General features: G+C 43.3%; 1 protein-coding gene across 4 annotated transcripts in view; it reads left to right on the top strand.

The window, feature by feature from the left end:
• srgap2 (SLIT-ROBO Rho GTPase activating protein 2) overlaps positions 1 to 25,706 on the top strand; it is a 69,737-nt gene that overhangs the window by 15,086 nt on the left and 28,945 nt on the right. For 3 of the 4 annotated variants that reach the window (XM_088085118.1, XM_042500896.2, XM_088085115.1), the window contains one exon: positions 24,979 to 25,171. In XM_088085118.1, coding sequence (XP_087941244.1) covers positions 24,979 to 25,171 — 193 coding nt within the window. Of the gene's footprint in view, positions 1 to 23,925; positions 24,084 to 24,978; positions 25,172 to 25,706 lie in introns of those variants that run through there. The other variant, XM_088085123.1, reaches the window with a different exon arrangement.

Genomic DNA, 25,706 nt, shown 5'->3' with positions numbered 1-25,706 from the left:
CAATCCAGGTGCTCATACTGCACTGTGTTTTGCCATATTTTTTAGTGTGAACACATTTACCCAAATAGCAAGTGTTAGTACGGATCAATGCAAATTGAGGCACAGCAGAGTTAAACCTGCATCGGTGGTTGAACTGAACAGGATTTGGACCGTCTCTCAGGATTATGAGTCCGGTACAGTCTGGGTTTGGTAAACAAGTGAATCTGAAAATTATGCTAATTTTATCTATGTTTTCTGACATTCAAACAACGTCTTCTCTAAACAGAGTGAGGGAAGAAATAGACAGAAAAACCGAGGCCGTGCACAGAGCGTGGGAGTTTGCGGAGAGAACCGAAACTGTCTTTATTGGGTACTATTTAAAAACTGATATGAGTTACTGTGAGCGGTCGCCAGAAGTCAGCCAGCGACAGCAGTTTCTCATGAATGTGGTCAACTATGAGTAAGAGGACGTGCATCATGTATACACTCATCTCTCACTCATGGGGCGGCTGTGGCTCAGAGGAAGAGCGGGTCATCCTCTAATTGGATGGTTGGTGGTTCGATCCCTGGCTCCTCCTGTCAACATGCTGACGTATCCTCCGGCAAGATTCTTAACCCCAAATTGCTCCTGATGCTGTGCTATCGGTGTGTGAGTGCTTGTGAATGATTACTGAGTAGCAGGTGGCACCATGTATGGTAACCTCGGCCACCAGTGTGTGAATGTGTGAATGTGACATGTAGTTCTAAAGCGCTTTGAGTGGTCGCAAGATTAGAAAAGCGCTACGCAAGTGCAGTCCTGTTATCTCCAGGCTGATATCAGTACATGTTGGAGGGTGTGGTTGTATGAGTTTAATTGCTCGCCTTCCTGAATGCATTTATGTAATTGTGTGCGTTGGACTGACATGTCAGTGCTGCCTGGTGCGGGAGAATCCACCCCGAAAATGTGATGTACCTGCAGCAGCACATACCTCAGGCCTGATATGTATCTCGCTGGTTTTCAGGCGCCTGTTAAGCAGACTCTTTCTCTTGTTCTGCCTCTCGCCGAGTGTGGCCAGGGGGCAACGGTGTGTGTGAGAAACATGCTGATATGTGCTCTTCACTCATGCATGTTTAAGCGTGTCCTGAGGCTGTGGAATATGCACTGTTGAGAGCCTCTGAACCTGTCATGTACAAACACAACCGATATAGAGTGTTTGGATCTTTGTTGTGCCACTGCATGATACGATTTACCCCCCCCCATCCATTGAGCCTGAGTGGTACTTGGGTGTGCTTTCATCAGGAAAGTTGTCGTCCTTAGAAAGAAACATTGAAATGCTGGAAGGACTTAACTTTGGAACAACAGTAAATGCAGTATGGGGTTTATACATGTGGTTTTAGGGAGAAATTCCAGCACTGGTGATATACTAACTATTTTAATTCATGAACATACACAATTTGTTGGGATGAGGGAGATAATTCTGATTTTTTTTTCCAGGGTTCATGGTATTTTTAATTCAGGTCCATGTCCATATGGGAGTTGAGGCTGATGCAGTGGTCATTTTTTCTGGTGGTGTTGGAATGTGGGTGGATTTAAAAAGAAGCAGACATCATAGCACATATCTAGATCAGATGTCAGACACTGACATCAGCACATCCTCAGATTGCAATGTGTCAGATTTTGAGAGGCGTGTGTAGAAACTGCAGTGATGCAATTGTAAATTATTAGCTGGTATTGGAGTGCTTGTTCAAAACGTACCTTCTGGTACTGCTGAATGTGTCTTTCTTGAGAACCACTCATCCATACTTAACACTCAACACTGCTCTTTTGTTCTACTGCGCAATATGCTTATTATGGCATAGTTGCATCCTTGGAGTATACATAAGATTTGCTAACAGCTTGCTATTTGGGACCAGGCTATTTGCTTGAAATGTTTGGGTTTGCCACAATCTAACATCTCCAGTCTCTCTGTCCTTATCTGTTGATAAATGTAGCCTACTGTAGCGAGTGACAGAGCGCGAGCTGTACCCAGCATGCTGTTCGGTGGTGTAACAATTAATATTGGTCCCTTCTCAATACACTTAACTACACTACACTGGTAGTAAAGCACTACTGATAAATACATCCTGTATTTCAAGAGCTTGCACTTGACACCACTTTTGTTGGGTCCTCAGCACAACATCATCTGCCAAGTGTGAAGTCGATCAGATGAACGGTTGTTGAGAAAATCCAAGGACAGACATACAAACAGAGACTCCTTCCATGTTATTGGGATGTGAGCCAGTAACCAGAGTCTGATGGTGTTAGCAAGAGTCCTTCATTACAAAACTGAGTGGTAAAATAGACATTGTCAAAGTATTTTAATTTAGCAAGGTTTACAGAGCACTAAATAAATCACAATCCCGCAACGTTCAGTCGTCACTGGCAAAATATTTCAGTAATGTGTGCTGAGACATTTTTTGAATAACTGGTAAATAACTGGACTAGACACAACAGTAATATTTTCACACAGTGCTGCAGCATATGGAATTTAGATTTACAACCGAGAATATATTGTAGGATTAAACTTAGTCAAAGAGAAATGTGCATTGTTAAAGTTGCATGCAGAAATTGAACATTTGATTTTTTTTCAACATCTGAAGAACTGAAGCGCACTGTCGGGCGTTGTTTTTGTCATCAAAGGAGCATCAGTGGGTGCATTTCGACACCTACTATGTCCTATAACGTTCCCCTCTTCAGGCCTGTTATTGAAAGGGAAATCTTTTCTGTCAGTGTCCCTCTCCCTGTGCGCTGGGCCCACAGTAGAGTGTATAGACCATGTGCTGCCTTGCGCTGTGGGATACCCCTCTCAGATTACTGCCTTGGCCTCTCCCCTCACCCTCCCCCTGCCTCCCCTCCTCCCCTTCACATTCCGACTCAGTCCATGTGCTTCAAACAGAGTGGAAATGGGAACATCCCTCTCCATACATGCATACACACATTCTCATTCCTGTTGTGCAGTGGCCCATGTAAGACAGGGGTGGTGTGGACCTTGATGCTTTCTTTATAGAAAATACACAACACGCTTCACCCTTTTAAATTAGGAAGCAGAGCTCTGCTCAGACCTGTGCTGAGCTGAAAGTTGGGCAACATCGAGTGGTTTTACTCAGAAAGAGAGATGATCACTGAGCGCTGGAGATGGAGAAGTTGACAAAGATGAAAGGGTAAAGAGGGGGATACCCTTTAGCACAAAGTACCCTCTCATCAATCACTTCATCACATTTGTGGCATAGTTGTCTGACACAAGCATGTTCTGGTGCCCCCCATCACTCTTTTTTTCTCCAAATCTTGCCTCTCCCACTGCCTTTCTCTCTGTGATTTCTTTCTGTCTGAGGGCAGCGGTGCGTGTTAAAGGTTGCTGTCCATGACACATATGCACGTACACACAGGCATTCTCTGTGTGCAAAGGTTGCAGTGGGAGGCAGCAGGCTAAGTGGCTGAGTGTGAGTGGGGCTCTTGTCATGTGCTGATGGTATTCCCTCAGAGGAATGTGGAGGAGAGAGTTTCCCAGTCTGGAGTCTGGATGTGAGCATGATTGTAAATCCTTTGAGAATCATTGTGGTCCCATTTGTTTTGTAACATTAGTTGTATACAAATGATAAAAATGTCAGTTTAAGTTAAAAAAGTAAGTCAAAATTAGGGCTGAGTATGAAATAACCCAGTACCAAGTAGCATCAAAACCTATACATTCAAACGTTACCTGCATTAGACAGCCAATCAACTCAAGCTTTCTCCGGTTTATTGCGACACGTGATTGGCCTACTGCCGCAGCAGCTACAACCCACATGGCCTGTGTTTTGTCAAGAGTAGTGTGTTTGACACAGTTGGCATTTCAGCATGACGAGAGATGGCACCAAAACGTATGGCTGTATACCTGTGGTATCTGGTGGCACTTTTCGCAACAAAATGCTCCCCTTCACATGATGGGTACGTGATGACGTTCAAAAAAAAGGTATAGCAAAGAGGGTATTTTTTATAGGTAGCCTACTGGTATCATAATGTTTTAAATGATATGAGATGATGATACCCAGCTGTAGTCAGTTTTTTTTTTTACAAAAACTGTTTTGAAAACAGCTTGAGGTGGTTCTAATCCTTAAGATTTCCTCCCTGTTGGATTTTGAAGTACCTGTTGTTACTGGTCACTTGGGGCAGCAAACGCACCTTGAGCTTTTGCTGTGAACAGACACACCAACATTGGACTAAGAGGGTTCATAATTTCACATTGTTTTCATAAAGAAAGCTAAAGAAGACAGTTAACAATGATGTCCATTGCGGTAATTTCGTCATCATGTGTTGTCTTTTACATTACATAAGATGAGCACATGCACTGGGTTTTGTCTTCCACATCAGGTCATGTGCAAACTTTGTTAACTGTGAATCGCTTGCGCATTGGTATGCAGTTATGCAAATATTAGACAGTTTTGCCAGTAACAATAAACTTCTCACAATGACAGAATGCTGTTACAATGACACCCATGAAGGGCATTAAAAGAGTATTTGAGCAAAGGAATTGTGGTTGGGGGCGCACCAGATCAGCAAACTTTCTGTTACTGCGTTTGCACAGGTTGAATTGGAAAGCAAGTGGTTTCAGCGAAGTGGTTTTTATGAATGTTCCCAATGTGTTCGGTGTGTGGGTGTGTGTGTGAGAGAGAGAGAACTCCAGAAATAGAAAATCAATATGTGGCAGCAAATGTTGATATCGTGGCAGGCTGCCACAAATGAATGTGTGAAAAACCATGTTTACTTCGGATGATTGTTGAAGGTAATGTTAAATATACACAAACTGTAATTAATGGACTTGCAAAATTCACACTCAATTCCAGTAAAACAACGAAAAACAAACTTTCAGCAATGTTTTTGGCATAACCGTTCGTATTAAAGCCGCTATTGTATCTCCTCGCAACACATTGACACTTAATGCCCATTGTTTCCAGCTTCTTTGTTACCGATAACGGCCAGGAAGGCTTACAGTATGTGTGAGTCAGGTTCCTGGCTGTATCCCTCTCCATTGTGTCCCCGCTCTTGCTGGGGATGACAATGATGGCCACTGTCCTCTCGAGTGAAATACATCGCTGTCATAGCTCACATTCTACATGGTCCATATGCGCGCAGCACAGCTGGCCTCGGCGCGGCTTCGACAGCATCGAGGCCATTTTGAATTCATGAATTATTTTGTTGTCTTTTGGTACAACGGGGAGAATGTGTCTGATTTCTGGCGAAGAGGGGAGGGAGAATGAGTGTCTGTGATTTTCTTTTTTAGGAGCATAGAAGGAAAAAGTGGGAGCTCTCTGCTGTAGTGAGAGAAAGAGAGAAAGAGAGAGAGACAGAGGAGTGTATGCCCGATGTCTGGGAGCTGAAGAGCCGGAACAGCAGGACTCCGCTAGATCAAACAGGCTTCCTTTGCGGATAAGAAAGAGAGCCAGCCAGAGAGAGAGAGAAAAACACAGGCAGGGACGGGATAAAGGAAAGAAGAAGAGAGCTCTTTGTAGTCTTTCAAACTAGAGAGAATCGTTAAACAATAAGTGGCATTAATGACTCTCTCGATTCACCTTGTCTCCGGCTCTGTCCATGTGAGTCCACTGAGGCAAGTTTGGGACAGGTGTGAGCCACATGTCTTCCTCTGGTCTGCCGTGACCTTTGACCTCTTCTCTCCTCTGTCAGCCGCAGACACTCGGCCCTGCCGTCGACGGGGATAATCGTTGCACATATATCTGCCGCGGCTCGACAGCTCCGCGTATGTGAGCGTGCATGTTTGCGATGCAGAGATTACACTGTGTGAAAGTGCTCCCTCTTCTCGCCCTTCAACACCGAGGCAGCATCAATAATTCAGCGACACATTGCAGAACACAATGCTACACACAGCACTGCTTTCGCTCTCTTTCCCTCCCTCTAGATCCCTCAGTATCCCTCAGTATTTATCCGTCTCCCGTTAGACTGTTTTTATGCCCCCATTTTGTTTCTCTCGCCCCCCTCCCCCCAGTCCGCTCAGTTCTACCCACTATGTCTCTCTCCGTCTCTCTGTCATGTTTCCACGACTAGAGCTGAGAATCTGTCAAACCTCTCACTTTTTCATGCATTCATTAGTGTCTATTTTTTTCCTCCCTCCTGTTTTCCTTTCTCTTGTACTCCTGATTTGTTTTTTTACATAGCGGGGATTTCATTCCTCTGCGTCCACTCCCCTCTCCTCCTCTGTCTCTTTTCTTTTTAAATCTCATCGAGGCACTTTGGAAGGGCCGGAGGGGAGGCAGTGGAGGGGAGCTGGGAGGAAAGGGTGTGGCCGCCCACACTGCAGCACTCTATTGTGTTGGGCTGTCCCCTCTTTGACACACACATCACATCACACGCAAAATAGGACACACACGCTGTGAGGAGTCATCGACCCCGTGTTCGCCCTCGTCTCTGTGGAGGGGCGTATTCTCTTGGTATCAGGGCTGTCCGTTCCTGAGCACAGATAGCTTTGTTTTTCATCATGTGTCCGGAGCTTTCGAGACGCCAGGCTCCCGTGGTGTCAAAGGGCAGGAAGAGTGACAGAGAAAGATTTCAGCAGTAGGAGCTGGGACATAAGAGTCTGATACCTCCAGAAGTTTGTTTTTTATGTCACCGGTCATCAGCAGTGAAGATAGACCTAAGAAAACTCCAAATTGCTCAAAATAGAGCCACTAGATAAGCTCTTTATTCTTCAATGTGCACAGATGTTTCTCAGATGCAGTCTCTCATGGCTTCCTGTAGAGAAAAGGTTGCAATACAGTCTTATAAACTTTTCAGCAATGTCTTAAATAGTAAGAAACCTCAGTATTTAATTGATCAATCGGTGTGCATCAGTTAACATGATTATCAGACAAGATAAACTGAGGTTCACAGCAACAGCCCCAAAAAAAACTGTTTTAAATATCCTTGCTGAAATGCCTTGCTGGCCAGCTTTTATTGTGAAGCACTGTTGTGAGCTACATTTATTGAAAGGTGCAATATAGATAAAGTTTATTATTATTACTATCATAATAATAATTATATTTATTAGTAGTAGTAGTAGTACTAAAATAAATACTAGAGCCACTTATATGAAAACATTAAAAAAGTATTTAATGCAATTAACTGTATGACTTAACTGTATTTTTTTCCCCTTTTAGTTTTAGTATGTACTTTGATTTTTAAATGTGTATATAATGTACATAACTATTCTTAATATTATATGATTTATGTGTCAGACCACAGGTTAGCTAAACTAAACTAATGATTGACCCTCCTCCTCAGGGAGGTCAAAGCTCAGGGTGAGCTACAGAGCAGCCACCTCTGTTCAGCATCTTGCTCATGCACATTGCGATAGACGCTTGCTTGCCGTCATTAAAGAGTGAAGACAGGCTTTCTGAGTTAACAACATCACCTCAATCATTTAGACTGCTCAAACTGACATCAGCACTGCATCTAATAAAGAGGCTGTGTTGGCATGAGCGTGTTGTTGCGGACACCGATGAGAAGATGAAATATGAACTAGGAAGTCCAGTTTGAGGAATGCATCCATGAATTTGGAGGCTTATCAGATGTCAAAAAAAACAACTTCTCAGCAGGTTGTACTTCTTTTTGCGTCAGGGTTTTATGGCTAGAGATCAATCATCGCAGCAACTATTTCGTTCTGTCTCTGTGCGTAGGAGCTAAATGGCAGAATTGGCGCGATACCACAAGGTATTATAAGTGGACTGCAGAGAGTGGTGCCTGGATGACGTGCTTCAACAAAATTTGAGCCAGAATCATCAGCAAAGGATGACTTTGCTTTTTTTTGTTTGATGGAGCCCTGTGTGGCGGCGCTCTCTGACATAGTGGTGTCAATCAATACATAACATGACCAGTTCTTAGCGTTGACGCATCAGGCTGCAGCCGGGAGCAGAGACTGCGGTGATCATCAGACTGTGAAGATGCTTGTTACGACCCATGAGATGGTGATATTTGAGCTGTGGGGAAAATCATGTGGGTGGCATTCAGTGCTTGCTAAGTAGACAGTTTGTGTGTGAGAAAGCAAAACAATAGCGTGTATGTGTTGTTTGTGTGTCTTGAACAGCACAGAGGCTGCGTTCATTGCGTCAGGGCGTCCTCAGGATGACCTCAGGTGAGCGTTCCTCACTCCGCTGTGGTTTACAAACTCATCCTCTGAGCATCCTCTCAGTCTGATTTCAGCTGTGAGGATTGTGGGAGGATAATCAATTCAACTTTCTGACTTTACTGCTGTTGTTCTAGTTTTTTTCTGGGAAAAAAATAGTACTGGGAAGATTTGCTTAAGGCTTACTTGAGTCTCCTGCACTGCAGAATCATGCAGCCTTTAATGCTCAGGTGTATAAAGACGGAGTTTTAATTGGGCTGTGAGCTCAAACTGACTCTAAATTCCCCTTGCTGCAAGGAGATTCATATAGTTTAATGCACTCCAACCACTATATGAGTGTACACCAAAGGTCTGCACAGGTATACCGTAACATAAGAACCCTAAATCCTACCTGAAGCATTATTTGGGATCACGTCTTACCGTGGTTATTGGTCCGGGTTGGGTCCCTTTCTATTACAGCAGGTCCTGGGTCTGTTTATCATTTTTGTAAAACCTAAGTGGATCCAAGAGACCCATGATCAGCACTGATTGCGACAGAAACGCAAAAGCACTGTGCGTATAACTTGATTTGATGATTAGGCTGACTTTGGAACAGATTACATTAGGGAAAAGTGAAAACAGTGAAATAAAAAATAGACATCTAGAAAATTATTAAACATTACGTAAGTCAGTTGGGTAAGAAAAGTATGTTGATCCAACATGATAAATGTTTTTAGCAGTAAAACATTTGTAGCAGTGACTGTAATTATTTTTAGAAGCACTTTTAATAACCAGGTTTGTCTGGTTTATAAAATAGATCTGTCTGACATGGGTTGGGGTCTGTAACATCTTGGGGAAAAAACAGGTCAGGTGTATGTATATATTTCTTTTTTTTTTTATTATTTTTTATTATTGGGTTCAACCAGATCTGTGAATGAATTTTACGGGTTTGTAGGTGTTCAGACCCATCATTTTGGACCCATGAAGACCTCTAGTGCACACCAAATCACACACCTGTCTTCCAGGAGGCCCTGTTGCTCTGTATGCATTGATCTGCTTCAGCTGCATATTTTATATGTAAATAAAATATTTATGTATATATGTCATGCTAAAGCAGCTCTAACTCTGAAAAAGCAAAAGTCAAAGCCAGTCCCCTCGCCTGGTTTTGTACTTTTTTACTGACATTTTACCGGCTCCAGGCTGTTAGAGTTCTCTCACCTTGGTGTTCTGTAGCAGTGCCGTGTTTTTATGCTGCAGGACGGGACTTTATGTAAGTTCCAAGTTTTCTTTTGAGGATGATGTCAGACTTCTCAGTGGAGGGCCAATCTTTGTCTGATACAATCTCATAAAGTTTAATAGAGTGTCTCTCTGCTGCAGCTCATCCTGTTAGTGGAATTAGAAAACACCGTAGTGCTGTAATTCTAAACCCTGCTTCCCTCAGCCAGCTGCTGCATTAGCATGATTGTGCGTCCTTGAATGCTGGAAACGTCTGCCTCATTTGAAATAATTCTGTTATAGTTACATTATTAACTAAGGAGTTTGTTTTATGCAGGACTGCATTATTTAATCTCAGAACAAAACACGCAAGTATGCATTGAGTTTGTCCGACTAGCATGCAGACAGTGATTAGTATAATCTGTTTCACTCTTGTATTAAGCCCGCTGAAATGAAAGACCTGTCTTATGCTTTTTCTATAAGCTCATTTTCCTACTTTGTCTCAAAACCCAACATATTCATTAAAGGGCTAATCTCTAATGAGAAATGTCTGAATAGAAAGTGGGCTTTAGCCTAGTGGCAGTGTGGTGAACTGAACAATGACCTGAGCTCTCAGCCAGACCCCTTTAACACCAAATATCTCACGTGGACCTGATGACACATGATATACCTGTCTCACTAGGCACAGCATGTGGATCAGTGTGTGTACTTACTGTGTATTAGCGACCGTTACATACAGCTGCACCAACAGGCTACGACACTTCCTCAAGTAATTACTTTGGTCTGAGGATTACTGTGATTTCATTCTCGGTGGCTAAATGTGATCTTCACAGCTTAAGACCCCTCTCACTGTTAAAATAAAGGACCGAGTGTCGGTTTTTTCGAAATGAAAGATAGAACGGGACTGAAACAGCAGCCCACGGTATTAAATTACCCACAAAGTTAACCAGTAGAACAAATGCATTTTATTTGCCGCCTGTAGGAACTCTCTTTTGTCAGCATCTCATTATGCCTCAACATGGAAAAAATAAAACAATCTAAAATGAGTTTAACCTTTTTATTCATAGTTTTATTGTTCTTTATTTGATATACTACAGATAAATTCATTAAATAGTCCCATTTGAAAGTAAAATACGGTAAGAGAGACAGTTTTCCCAGGATTTCTTTCCGTTCTGGTGGGTCTGGAAGGAAAACTATGGTCACGTTTTGTTTTTTGACCAGTGGAGATCAGTAATATGCTCCATCTTCATCATTTAGAGAAACTTACCATGACCTGAACGTGGGTCATGACCAGGGGACAAACCTTTTACACTCTTGCTTTGTGTTCCAGGCAGTGCTAAACGAATATACTCTAAGATTCTGTTAATATATTGCCTATTTGTCGCCAGAAATGTGTTCATAAGACACATTTTATTGCACTGTTAATATGAGTATGCAAGTAGGAAGTAGGCACAAAACTTTTTCCTGTATTGTGGATATGGAGCTCAAAATGGTAAAACTAAGCACCCACCAGTGGGAGCATTTATTGGTCTGTTGCAGAGCGTGCTGGTAGTTGTAGATTTTCTACTTCTTGAGCAAAAAGGGAACACCATAGCCCTTTTCCTCTGTTTTCTCTGGTCATGTAGAACCAATTTCAAAAGTATATCCATCTCTATACTGCTGTGAAAAACGTATTTCAGTCACAAACTTAATGAATAGTTAAAAAAAAAAAAAAAACAGGAATGAAAAAAACATTTTTGATTAGGCTAGGGTTGCAATGAATAGATCTGCCTCATTGTCATCAATAACCGATCTAGCTATTTGAGTCAGGCCCAAATCATTATCCAATACCACGGTTCCAATACCGTTTCATCCCTGACGTAAAAGACACTACAAGAAAGAAAAGAATGATGCCAAGTAAGACGTTGTTCGTCTTTGCTTGCAGCTCTTGTTGGTCTGCCTCGAGAGAACAGGGCTGTCTTGTTATCATGAAAGAAACTATATGTAAAACAGATAAAGACTGAACAATGCTGCAGAGAAAAGAATAAGGGAAGCTTTTTTTTCTCAGCCTCAGTCCCCTGTGCTGCTCTTGTGCCGTTCAACAAAAATTCTGTTGCGGTGGATTGTTGTGCCGAGGTGTTGAGTTGTCCTCCACCCTGGGAGCTTCTTCATGCAGACTGGCCCACTTTATCTCTCTGTCTCTCTCTCTACCCCCTCACGTCTCTGCAGCACTTAGACAAATGCCTGGGTGGGCATTAGAGCTGGTGGGAATGCAAGTTGTAGAAGAATTTAGCTTGCTGGCTGAATGTGATCTTTTATGTGGAAAAAAAATCAATAAATAAACTGAAATAATACTCATGGCTCTATAAGCAGTTTTTCAGTGATGGTATATACCGCAATGCTACAATCTCCGTTGGGTGAGGCGTAGGTAGGGTGGGGCTTTCATCTTCTCACATGCACATCGTAGCTGTTCCCAGGCTTGGTTATCTGCAAGGGTTCTTGTGACAGTGTGCCGCCCAGCTGAAATGGTGTCCATATTTCATCGGCTAGCCTGTCACTGGCGGCAACCCCGGCTCTGTGAGCTGTTGCCTCTGCAGGAGTCATTACACAGCAAGGCCACTTCTCCACAGTGCACAGACACACACACATACATGATGCACATGTACACACATTAGCAGGTGTATGAATGAATTATACCTCTGGAGCAGCGTGTTGGAGAGAAGGGTGATATGGATGCAGGAAAGCGGATAGAGACGGGGGGGGGGTTGTAGTTGCTGCATAGGCCGATCCTGATTCAGCTTTTTCTGCCTCCAGTGATGACAGGATAAGAGCCAAACACTGAACCTCTATGACTCACATGCTGCTCCCTGAATATGATCTACTGCCTTTACCTCCATATAACCTTAGCTTTCACAGCTTAACTGTGCAACTTATTCTTTGTTAGCACATACAGGCAGGTTTTACAGATCACTTTGGATAGGTGTGTTCTGCAAGTGCTCTTAGCGATACTGTTTAGGGCTGCAACCAACAGCCCTTTTTGCCCAAGAGATCCTGGTTTAGGGTCGCTACGAAGTCACTTCTTTACTCCTCCTTTGCATTTTTACACAGAACCAAAGGACAGTGTCATTGTCATGCTCCAGTGTTTGATTTTAAATCGCATGCCGGCTGAAACAAAAGAGGTGTGATGGGTTTGACATAAAACATATGCGTCAACAGCATTTTTTAAACAACAACAATAGCATAACATGACACAATCATTTACAATTTACAATACCTGTTATATGGCGGCTGAGCTCATCCTCTACTTTGAGGGTATAAGGAGCTCCTGAATCTTATTGTTTCCCCAATTTGTGGACATTTAAAGCGGCTGTTGTTCTTCCCTCAGTTAGCCACTTTACTTTAATTAATTTTACTTTATGCTTTTCATTGTCTGTAAGTATTACTTTTTTGTGTCTGTCTGCTTGGTTGTATGATCATTTCGCTTTATTCTCTTTTTCATATGTTTTAATTAAATTCACAAATAAAATTAAACCATTTTTGGACTGTTACTATCAAGTCTTTCCCCAGGCAGTGCAAACGGGCAGTGTAAAAAGGGCTAATGATTAGCTTACCTAGCCATTAATCTCACTCTATTTTATTTAATTAATCAATTATTTAGTCTAAAAAGGTCAAAGATGAAGCTAAAGTCTTTGATTGCTCAGTTTGTCTGAGAAACTGCCAAATTGCATAACACAGAAAGGAAGCCCAGCCTCACAACTGAGTAGCTGGGACCATTGAGAGTTTGACATTTTTCTTAATGAACAACTTCAGCAAATAATCAAGTATCAAAATTATTTCCTGTTGAATAACAAACAAGTTATTTGCTCAAGTGTTTTAGCAGAAATTGAATAATGCTACAATTATCCCTAATCTCCTACAAGTGGCTGCAGTTGTTAATGAGAAACACAAAGTTGTGTGATGATAAGAAAGAACAAAATTCATCAGGATAAAAAAAAAAACATATGGACTGTATATTAAAGCGGGCCACATCTGCATGAGCCTGCATCCCTTTATCTTGCGCCCGATAAAACCTCTTCCCAGCCCCCCCCTCCTCTGTCTGGAGAAGAGGCTTGTAGCTGGAGACAGCGACGATGTGACCTCAAGGTGGATGCGGTGATAGTATCTCATGTTATCAACTGCTGTTCTCGGTATCATCCTTTGTCTGATGGAACGTATTCCCCTTGCTCTTTTCCCCCCGGCCTTCCACTGGCACTCAGATAAGGATCGGCAGCCATCAGCAGATACGGCCTTTAACTCGCGGTGCCGCTGCCCGCTCTCTCCTATCAACTCTCACTATTATCCTCTATCTCCATCTCTTTTCTGCCGCCGTTTTCGACGTGCCGTTGATGATGTCTCATGGAATGCAGTGATAAGAGTTTGCTGCATACATACTGTACCAGCCACGTACACATGCTTAGTATCATGCATCTTTTTCCCCACTGGGGTTTATGTGTGTTTGCTGTGTGACAGAGGCTGTCATGCAGGACTATTAGACGACAGAGGGAGGCTATTACACACTGTGTTAGGCTTCAAAGCGCTGATGCTTCCCCCAGGGGCGCCTTTACATGCATGTGCGCATGCACACAAAGCCTCAAGGTCCCTATGAGTCATTGGTGCTGACCGGACTAAATCTGACAGAGGCGTGAGAGGAAGACTGAAAAGGGAAGCCGGGAACGATTGATGAGTGTTGAATCTAGGAGTAGGAAGTCATTAGACACCGTCACTCAGTCACTGGAATTATGACAAGTGTTAACCTGCTAATAAAAACGAACCTTTACCCACCCGACGATGTGTCTGCACATGAAAGAACACCCACGCCCATCCGTCTTGTGTCTCAGATGGTTCCTGTAATGCTGGATGCTTCGAGAGAGAGAGCGCTGTCCAAGATTGTCGAGGTTGATTTAACTTACTTCACACAGTCTGTCAGACGGACCACTCACGCAGACAGACACACACTCAGTGGGCTCCCTGCCATGCTTGTGTTGTGGATTAGTCAAATCCCCCGACTGGCTGCTAAGCTGATTAAGGGGGGGGTTCTGCACTGGTCATTTGGAAACACTGGAAAGACACTAAAACACACACACACACACACACACACACACACACACACACACACACACACACACACACGGTGAGACAGCTCAGCTTTAATATTGTCTCTCCTGCTGGTCCAGGATGGTATAATATGTGCGTGTTTTGTCTGATACCTATCCATACCTTTGCAGACAGATGGCGTAGGTCACTATACTGTCATGGTTTTCATCCCTATGGCGAAGCATGTGTGTGTGAGCGAGAGAGCGAGTGCCATGTTGAGAGGGAGACAGAGAGATGAAGGCTGTTGGAACAGACTGAGGCCCAGATGGCTGTGTCCGGCAGAGACAGGAAATAGAGGTGACACCAGGTGGATGGTACCCTTGAGGACAAACTACACACTCGCACACATGCGCAAGACTAGTGGCCCGTCTTAAATCATGTGAATTGATAAATTCCAAGATGGTGTGCGACCTAATTTAGTCCTGGTACAATTACATTTAATCAACAACAATTTTGATTATCCATTAGTTAAGTCATTTGTCTAGCAAAAAGGCAAAGTTTCCAACTTCTGTGAAAATTTGCGGCTTCGCTTTTTTATATCATTGCAAATTCAATAGTTCTCAGACACAACAAGCTTTTGAAGTTTTGATGAGCTTTCACTATAATTTTTTTTTTAAAATGAGGGGTGCAACACATAATTTTCATTATTATTTTCTTGATGTATTGATAATCTGTTTCGGCCAATAAATGTCAGTCGTCAGTTGGTTGCATGTTGTCAGTTTTGATCTAAAGTCATCAAAGATGTAACTTGAGTCCAAACCAAAAAGTCCAAGTTATATGACTCGAGTCGAGACTAGAGAAAATTGAGAAAGTGGCAGTTGTCATATCCTAAAACCCATATTGTGATGTCCTTTAATATCTTGTGTTGTCTGACCAACAGCTTAAACCCCAAAGATTTTCAGGTCCCCATCACATAATACAAAGCAGTTTGTTACACCTAACTAGAAACAGGGAATGCTTGACATTTTTGCTTGAGTATTGACTTAAATGAGCAACCCTCTATCAAAATATCGTTTTAGCTTTAGAGTAAACCACAAAGCGGTTATTTGAAACAAAGTTGAAAATGAATCATGAAAATAATTATTGGTTGAAGCCTGAAACTCATTTGAAGTCCCTTCATCTCTCCTAAGTGTGTGTGAGACGTACCCCCTCCCCCAACACACAGTCAGCTCCTTTGCCAGACTGGGTTAGTAGAGCAGGCATGGGCTGTAAATGGGTAAGGAGCTAGTTAACTTTTGATAAGCAGCCTTTTTCATTATGCATAGAGACCCCAGCCCCCCAATCTCCAACTGTGCAACCCCTCTGCCACCACAGGAGAGGAATCAGAGCATGAGATGGCTGGAAAGGGCTGCTGGTGTCAGGAGGGGTAACGATAGAGACGTAGAATATTCTCCTGGAAAGACTGATCACATTATGCCCCAAAAAAGTTTAAAGGAGTCGATTTAGACAGCAGAATTCATTAAAACTACTTCAGTTAGAGGTAAAATTGATAGTTTTATTGTAGGTGTTTTCCACCAGTTGGTTGACGTGGGAGACTGACTCCCTCCAGTAGCTTTGCAACCCCTGACCCCTGACCTGTGCTCCCGGCTCACAGAGGGCAAGGAACCCTGACGAGAGCCCACATGGCTCAGACTGTGGGGCTACAGATCCATTAACAGACACACACTTCTTATCTTCCACGAGCAGTCCTCTCTCTTTCCTGTGTCTGTTTCTCAAGCTGGAGATGAAGCATCTCGCTAGCTAGTAAAGGGTTAATGACTTCCTGATCGGAGTAGTAGCGCAGAGGAATTTACCCCCGCTGAGTCCTGCCCCCCACAATAACTCCCCCTCTCCCTCCCTGTCACCTTCCCTCCTCTCACCGAGCCTCCTCCGTCTTAACCTCTTAACCGCATTGAGGGGGCAGAAATGACACATAATGGTGGTTTCTACACGCCGATACATCAACGCCACTCTCATATTTATCATAGCAGGACTCCAGGAAGTCAAAGCGCCAGCCAAGAAATATTCCAGCAAACCACCCCCTTGTAAAACCACAAATTGACGTTTAATAAAACATGTTAATTAGCGAGGTTTACGGGGTGTTGGTAGACAAATTTTGTTAAATGGTTTGGACATATCCACGCAAGCCTCGCTCCCAGTTTCATCTAAAAAAAATCCAACTTGTCCTTTAACCCACTGAAACTTGAAGAAATTGTCTTGATTTCTTCAAAAACATGGGAAAAAGGCAATGAGCAATGAAAAAAGAAATGACCCGATAATGATCAAGAAATGGGTAAAAAAAGAAGTACAAGCAAATTACCAGACAATTTGTAAAATGAAATAAAATAAAATAAAAATAAATTTAAAAAAGGGAAAAAAAAACATGGAAAACAACTTATAAATGCTTATAAATGTTTAAAACATTATTTAACATAATTTTCATTATGTAATTATTATAATTATATATCCCTAGCTTTTTTAACCTAATCATTTTTCCATATCTTTAAAAAAAAAAAATTTGCTAAATCTACTAATTTCTTGCAACTTTTTTTTTAAAGATTTTTTTTGGCCTTTGCCTTTATTCTGATAGGACAGCTCAGGTGTGAGAGGGAGGGGTGGGGCGGGCATGCAGCAAACGGCCAAGGCTGGAAATGACCACTGCAACAGGGACTTAGCCTCTGCACATAGGGTGCTAGCTACCCCCAACTGAGCTACTGGCTGCCCCAATTTCTTGCAATTTATAGAACATTTCTTACCAAGTTGCTCATTACCTTATTTCCCCATGGTTTAGAAAGAAGTCGCACCAATTTGCGAAGGGTCCAAAGGTTTAAATACTTGCAAAGGGTGTCTGAAAGCAGCACAAGAAAATGAATGTCCCACCGGGATTCAAAGGGTTAATCAGGCTCGCCTCCTTACACTTTGCTCATTCATTGTCAACAAGATGTTTACAAACTGCTGATGGGAAATATTCCCCAAAAGCTAATATTGTGGCCTTGTATGTCAGTGAGCCCTACTTTCATAATCCCCTTTATTTCCTGTGTCATCAGTGGATCATATGGTGCATGCAGAGTTTGTTTTTGTGTGTGCGTGCATAAAAAACTAAAAGCCGAGAGGTCAAAAGGTTGTTTCCTCGCCTGGCTGAAAGCATCCTGCAGTACTTTGTGCTCCTTTATAAAGTTAAGCCAGAAGTGAAGTTTACCAAAGGGACACCAACAACTTTTACCCTCTGAAATCTCCTGTTCTTTACTTATTCATGCACAAGCAAAGCACAGAGTAGCTCTTTTATCTCTCATCTCCTCTGCTGTCTGTCCGCCTGCCCGTCTCTCTCTCTCTGCTCTCCGCTGCCACACAGAGCAGGTCTGCAGCGGTTTGGCTGCAGCACCATTTTCCATGTCTAAAAGTCACTAAGCTCGTTAACTTGCCTCCTTAAGACGACACTGCTTTTCCTAAAGGTTTCAAGCTCTGGGTGAGAGAGGAAATGCCTATATAAGTTTTAGTGTGTCCGTGTGTGAGTGTGTGTTTGTTTTCAGAGGAAAGTCCAGACCCAAGGAAAAGACATTGGCTGGAATCAGTCCATTGCCGCGATGGTTTTCCCTCCAACACTTACAGTACTGTAATTCTATCTTTTCCTCTACTCCCCTCCTCACCAGCTCGTGCATGTGTGTGTGCGTACGTGTGTATGTATGTGTGTGTGTGTGTGTGCGCGCGTGTATACAGTGAAGCAGTATTAGGCAGGCATGTCTGGAACTAATAGATTCCACCCTGCTGAAGAATCTTATTAGGAAATACTACCTGCAACCTGAGGCTTCAGACTACCCTCTCATTCAACTGCCTGAAAATCACGTCCCGCTGTCCACGCACACACTCGTGCACACACACACTTGCCCCCCCCTTCAACCTGCAAACCCCTGGCCCAGTTTCTCTCCGTCAGTCTCTCTCCCCTCTTTTCCTGCCTGGTTTCAGGTTCGGAGGTTTATATTGGTGAACTCCACAGCTGCCTGTTTTTCTTCAGGCCCTTTCATTTGAAGGAACACACACACACACACACACACACACACACACACACACACACACACACACACACACACACACGCACACACCTTGGTCCAACCCCCCATCCTGCTGCTCACACATACATATGCTTCCTGTAGTTGTTTTAGTATGACCCTCCCCTCCCGTGTGCTCCCTACTGGCAATGAACTGGTCCTACTGACTTCCTGTCTCTCTGTCCTCTCTTCCTGTGTGTACAGGGATGAATGGACATATTATTCACAGTGACGCAGTGCCTCCTCCTCGCCTCTCCTCCTTACTCACCCTTTACACTGCTTTCTGTTCTTTCTCCTTTTCTTTCTGCTTCTTTCATTCTTCTGAGGACAATAGTATGAGCTCACAGTGGTACAACTCTAAACCATTACCAGCGCCCTCCCCCTCTTCTGCTCCCCCCTCCTCTTCTCCACCGCTCTGTGCTGCAGTATCAGCCCCCGGAGCAACAAAGACCAGGCCTTACTGCGTAAACACAGTGTGGACGCGTGCTCACATGCACACAAAAACACAAACAGGGTGGGTGAAATTCTACCTCGCCAATGGCCAGGTCTCCTGGTTGGATGTCTTGGATTTCCAAGAACTAGTTTGCAGTTGTGTATGTCCGTGTGTGTGTTCCCGCAGTGTTCACTGATTACCTGGCACAGGTTTGTGGGCACTCAACCCCAATGCTGGCATACAGGCTTGCATTTAAAGGATTATCTCGGTTTATACAATTTGGGTCACATTTCCCTGCTTTTGACCTTCGTTTTTGTCGATTATAACAACACTGGAGGAACCAAAGTAACAGCTGAGATCTTGGAACATGGCACATTTGATGTTCTTGCCATTAGTTACATTTGTTAAGTCATAGTGGCTGTTTGACTTAGTTTATAGTACTGTAGTATTAAATTATGGTTTGTCAGGAGAGAAGAAGTTGGATCAGTGCATTTCTAATCTGTCCAGTTAATTTTGTCATTGGCAAAACCTGCAACAATAAAACTCGGGTCACAATAAACAAGAATTTCCCTTTTCAGTTACCAGACAATCTGTCTGTGTGTGTTTGTGGTTTCTTTGTTGATTTTAAGCTCTCGCCCTGCCTCTCCAGCCAGTTCAAGCCTCGTCTCAAACACTCATCACGTCTACTTGTTAAACAGTTGCCGTGTGTGTAAGTGTGTGCATGCAGGTGACATAGACTCACCCATCAGCTTGTAGACTCCCGCTTTGAAGCGTCATGTTCGGCATTTTGGCTGTCGCAGTCTTTTTTTTTTTGGTGCCAGTAGCGACCATATTTAGAGAACACTGTTAAGCTAGGCAATAAATCAATATTATATCATTATTGTGATGAGACTAGATATTGTCTTAGATTTTGAATGTAGTAATACTGTAATTGCTGTCTTTTCATTTCTTTTCTGATTTTAATGGCAGCTTTTCAGTACAGTGATGTAATTTTCTGGACTTACCAGACTGCTCTTGCTGTTTATTATTTGCCTTTACCCTCTTAGTCATTATATCCATATTACTGATAATTATTTATCAAAGATCTCTTTGTGAAAGCACCAATGGTCATTGCTACAATGTTGTGGCAATATTAGCATCAAGGTATATGGTCATAAATATATAGATATTTGATTTTCTCCTCATCAGCCTGTCTACAAGATGGTAAAGCAGGGGAGGAGTGAGGGAGGTTGAGTGACTTGAACAAGCTGAGCGACACCTAGCAGATAGCCCGGCACTTGCAGCAGCCATGCCCTTAATTATGCATAACTTAAAGCCTTAATAGAGTTTAGAAAGGTGAGTTATATAAAAACTATTAAGTTGTCATGTGTGGGGCAATTAGTGATTGAGATTAAAACTGTTTTTTTTGTACCAGGCTGTAAACACTCTATGGGGATAAACTCCCTTTTGAAGGCAACCCCAAGTGGCCATTAGAGAAACTGCAGTTCTTGGCACTACATTGGCTTCATTTTTCAACCTCAGAGGTTGGCGCTTGGCAAGTGCGTGTGTGTGTGTGTGTCTCTACAACCCGGTCCAGTAATAGAGGAGGACAGATCTGGGGTGGGGCTTCCAAGAGCAGGCTGGAGAGCTGCTGTCAGAACAGCTCAGAGTGACAGCTTGGACCCACAGTGTCACATCCCTGTCAGTGTGTGTGTGTGTGTGTGTGTGTGTGTGTGTGTGTGTGTGTGTGTGTGTGTGTGTGTGTGTGTGTGTGTGTCATGCCCATAGCCCAGGGTGTTTTCAGGTATAATGAATGCTAGCAGCAGTATGTGTGGCTCCTGTATCTAGGCCAACTCAAAACAGCATCACTTGTGTCAGCTTGCAACCAAACTGCCTAAAGCGAGTGGTACATTTGCTACAAAAGCTAACTTCAGCTATAGAAGGTAATGTTGCAGGGAAAACATGACTTTTCAGGCTCCACATTGCACTTGCCAAAATGTGACTTTGTGTCTGCTTGGGTTGCCTTTTGGCAACATCTTTATGTCTCTTTCTAGTTGTATTTCCCCCAGTGTATCCATCCACACATTTGTATGCAGAGGCATGTCTGCCCGCTGCAAAATTAACAGCAGGCATTGACCACGATGGTAATGTCATTCCAGTGTGGTTACGCTGTCTCCATCCATCATCTCTCTCTGTTTTCATCTTCCTTTTTCGGGGTCGGCATAAACAAGCTGATCAATAATGGATGATGAGGAGGGGCCGGTTTGGGTGAAATGGTTTGAGGGAGATTTCTGCCTTTTCATGCTCATGTTGTTGCTACATGGAAAGCCAGACATATGGGGAATGTACTTTCACATGCTTAATCACACAATAGCACCCCCTCACCTACACGGAGTGCCAAAACACAACAACAAGTGGTCTCTGTGACTGGGTTGCAGGAAAACAAACAAGGATCTTGAAATCGGTGATCCATACGATGTGCACAACACGTGTAAATCAGTATGTATAGAGGTTGTTAGCGTCACAGGTTAGCCACCATCACCTTTTGCAGAGTAGTTATGAGTTTAGTCATGGTGTTGCTGAGCAAAGTGTATGGACGAGGCTCGTGCAGACAGAGCCAGACAGCCCTAAGCACTACAGACAGACGAGGAGGAGGAGGAGGTGGCGGAGGTGAAGGAAGGAAAAAAGAGAAAGGAGAGCATCAGTAAAGTAGAATCCCAGAGCCCGATTACAAGACCTGCTCTCATCTGCCTGGAAAATGTGACAGGGCTGTCTGGAGGGGGGCGGAGGCATCACATTCCAGTTCACATCCCACTTCTTACTGGCTTAGGGGATGATGACCGTTCCAGGAGGCCGAAAGGAAGAGCCCGCATCGATCTTTTCTGACGGCACCTCTCCTCTTTGCTGTACCAGGCTTCCCGTCTCTCATCTAACACTCCTCTCCTGTTGGGTGATAACAGCGTCTAGATGGATAAAGGTTTTTTTTAGATCCCTCAGGGAAATTCAGTTTTAACAGCCAGTATCAACAGGGTATAGTGTTGAGAGCTCGGGGTTAGCTGTCAGCATCACTGGGGTTCTAGGGCACATTGCATGGCCTCTTTGTTTAATTCATTTCACCCTCATTAAAGAGTACTAACTAAAATCTCAAAATAGGCAGGGCTAGGAGGGCGGCTAAAACACACCCAGTCACTTAACCGTGCCGCCTCTCGATCCACAGCACCTCCCCGCCCCCCCACAAACACAGAAAGTAGGTATGCTAGTTCTTTTGCATACCAGTTACTTCACGTACTGTAAATTAGGCTTTACAGGTCATATTAAGAACTAGTATTTTGTACCTGAATTCTGGACTGAACAGTATAATAGTTCATCACAATAATATACACAATTAATAGTCTTGGCCTGATATATTTTCACTACCTCTGGTGTACTGCTTTTTCAGTGTTTTGGATTTGTTTGTGACCTTTTTCTCGGTACATATAATGCCTATTTTTCCTGATTCGACATTAGTTTTCTTGTGTTGCATTCAGACGCTTCTCACAAGCTTTGTTACCCTTTGAAACCTGAGCTAATTAGCTTGATTTCTTTCTAAAACATGGGGGAAATCCAATGACCAACTTGGCAAGAAATGACCCACAAATTTCAAGAAATTAGTGAAAGGTGATGAAGAAAATTACCTTAAAATTAGTTTTAGAAGGGGAGAATTATTAGAGGATTATTGATTGTCAAGAATTGGGGAAAAGGTCCAGAAAACTACTTTTATAATCATTATGATTATATATTTTAAATGTTGTTACAGAAAACAATTAATATATATATATTTCTGCATTTTTGGGGTCATTTTCATGTGCATTTTTTTTCTTTTCCTTTTCTTTCTCATCTTTTCTTTTATTGTTTATTGTTTTTTATTTTCAGTAAATTTTCTTTTTAAAATTTAAAATTTACTTTTAACTATTTTTTTGGATTTTTTTTTAGGTAATGTGTTAAATTGCTCATTGCCTTCTCCCCTTGTTTTTTAAAGAAATAGATTCAATTTGGTCATACACACTACATTGTTCTTCACCATCTTGGTCATCTGTCGCTCAATTTCCTTCTTTCCACAGATGGTTAGAAGCTCAGTATCTCGAAGTATTGCCACATCTTGTGTTCCAATTCTGTCGCTGAAAACATTTCTGCTGCCATTGCGCTGTTTGTTTATGGGCTGCAGCAGAGAACTGCAGTAATGGCATCAGGACTGTGCACTCCCATTTGCAACCCATGATGTAATTTTGCCCTGTCAATAGTGATGGTGGTGGTGTACCACTCACATTGAAATTAACTCTTGTCCAACCCACGTCTGGACCAGGGCCACAAAGGTGGGTTTGTAAACGTGGGTCAACCCTGTCAAACACAAAATCAACCCTGGTTCAACCCAGTATAGCCCTCGGTGTGCATGGGGTGTCAACATTTGGGTCACATGGGACTGATGCTATTTTTTTTTTTTTTTATGTATCCTCCATCCCTAATGCTGCCACCCCTGCTGTCCAACTTATGCTCTCTTTCACCGTTTGTATTCTTATGCAAACGGTGAAAGAGAGCTGTTTTCGGTTGTGGTGCGTTGTTGTGTTGGCTCGGCTAATTACAAGGCCGCCATCTCGAGGTTGTGTGTCGCAGCCTTGAAAGGCGGGACACTGACTCATTCCCCATCATTGACAGGGCTGTGCGATGAGGAAATTGCACACAAACATGCACTCACACACACCACAAGACAATAACACATGTTGTCAAAGCAAATATTCACACCAGGTCATTAGCGGAGACGCAGACTGCATGCGTGCATTTATTTGTTGCGAGTGTTTGTGCCGTAGTGTCATAATGCCACAAACCTCCTCTGTTCTGGCCTTTTAATCAGTACAGAATGACTGCAAGTGGATGCAGCCGCTGGCTAGTGGCACAATGTTTAGGTCTGTGTTTATGAGCGAGAGGGAGGGAGAAGTGGGGAGGCGGAGGGGGGAGGAGGAGGAGGAGGAGGAGCGGGGTGGTCACAGACACATTTAGATATCCCACTTCTCTTTGTGGTAATGACAAACTGCACTCTCAGCTGTTAAACACAAAGGCAGCATCAACAGTCGCTGTCGGCCGGACGGACGGCTGACTGTCTGCCTGCCTGTGAGTGTGTGTGTTTGACTCAGTGTGTATGTGAGGGGAGTCTATCATGCACTGAACCCAGGATGGAAGCCAAAACCGTTCGCTTTCTGTACAGCCAGCGCTGTAAAGGTAGGACAGCTTTGGTAGACTAGCCATGACACAGAAGTGTGTGATTGGAGAAGTGTGTTGATTCTTAACTCTTTAAAAGGATGCTTGTGCAGCCCACTCAGCATTGGCAGGCAGCGATGAGAGCATAGCATTAATCTGTCAGCTGTCAGCACTGATCCAGCTTATCACAATCATAGTGTGTGTGTCCTCGGTTGTGCATGTGTTGCTGCGGGTGCTTTGTACGTCCCGGTCTATAACTGCAGTGGGCAGGACTCTCCAGAGGACTTTTTTGCAGCCAGTGATTGAATATGGTTACTGAGTGTGTCTGCACTGAGTGCACTCTATTAATTTGAGGCCAGACTGGAGAGCAGCATGGAGGAGGGAGAGGGGAAGGAGGCTGGAGGAAAATGAAAAGTGATAAGCCGGGATAAATGACTGCCTCTGGAGATCTCTGTGCGTGGAAGAGGATAGCTGATCCTAGCACACACAAATGCGTGTGACTGTGATGAAGTGCACACATGCACAGCAGTCTGTGCATTACGGACTGGTGGGAGGGGAATGGATTTCAGCCAAGACTCCAGGCTGATGTGTCAGGGCCCCGCCAGGTGTTTCACTGGATCCGGGCTCCATCCACATCAGCTGTGAAGACTTAAACATCTTGCACATTGTTGTGGCAATTATCATAATGATAGCACTGCAGTGTCAACAGTAATGTATGCAGCTTACTCCCTCCAGCTGTATGGATAATTACATATAGTTCACATTATTTAGAGAAAAGGGGCCTCTGATTTTAGAGCAAACATTCTCTGTAGGCTGTCCTTTGTGGGTTCAGTGTTTTGATTACACCTGGATGGTGACTGGCATAATGAAGTTAACAGAGACATTAAACCCATCTGTCTTTTTTTCACCCCGGCAGAGATCCGTGCCCAGCTGGTGGAGCAGCTCAAGTGTCTGGACCAGCAGTATGAGCTAAGGGTGCAGCTGCTGCAGGACCTGCAGGACTTCTTTAGAAAGAAGGCGGAGATCGAGGTGGACTACAGCCGCAACCTGGAGAAGCTGGCTGAGAGGTTCCTCACCAAGACCCGCAGCACCAAGGACCATCTACTCAAGTATGGGACACTCTCACACATATAGCACCACCACACTGGGCAGCAGGTTATTATGACGATATGTGTATGAATTAGGGATGCACGATAATGTCAGCACGTCATCGGCCAGTATCAACTCTAAAATTAACTATTGGAATCAGCCAACGTGCTTTTTCTTATTTTGCACAATGAATGAATATTAAATACACCGAACAACATTGTATTTCATGTCTCCATCTGCAGGTAGGCCATCACGATACGGGTTTGCATAATATGTCAATTCCACTACAGAAGAGACAAGATAATCACTGAAATTAGGTGTGGAAAAAGTGGATCAATCAGTATCTGCTAAAAGATTTGTTAAATATTGCCAAATTCCGTGCATCCCTAGTTTAAGATCACAGGTACGCTAAAAAGACTAAAAAAAACTCTTTATGTAGCACTTAAAAGAGTGCAGACCACTTTCAAGATTAGAGGCTTCCTTTCTGAGAAAAGAGAAGTAGAGTCGGGCAAAAAATGAAACAGAAAGCTGACCAATAGGAATGGAGAGGAAGGC

This window comes from Plectropomus leopardus, chromosome 2 (assembly GCF_026936395.1).
Source record: "Plectropomus leopardus strain MGB_pleo_1.0 chromosome 2, ASM2693639v1, whole genome shotgun sequence".
NCBI classification, from domain to species: Eukaryota; Metazoa; Chordata; class Actinopteri; order Perciformes; family Serranidae; genus Plectropomus; species Plectropomus leopardus.
The sequence above is the reverse complement of the archived record's forward strand: the minus strand, read 5'-3'. Positions and strand labels throughout refer to the sequence as shown.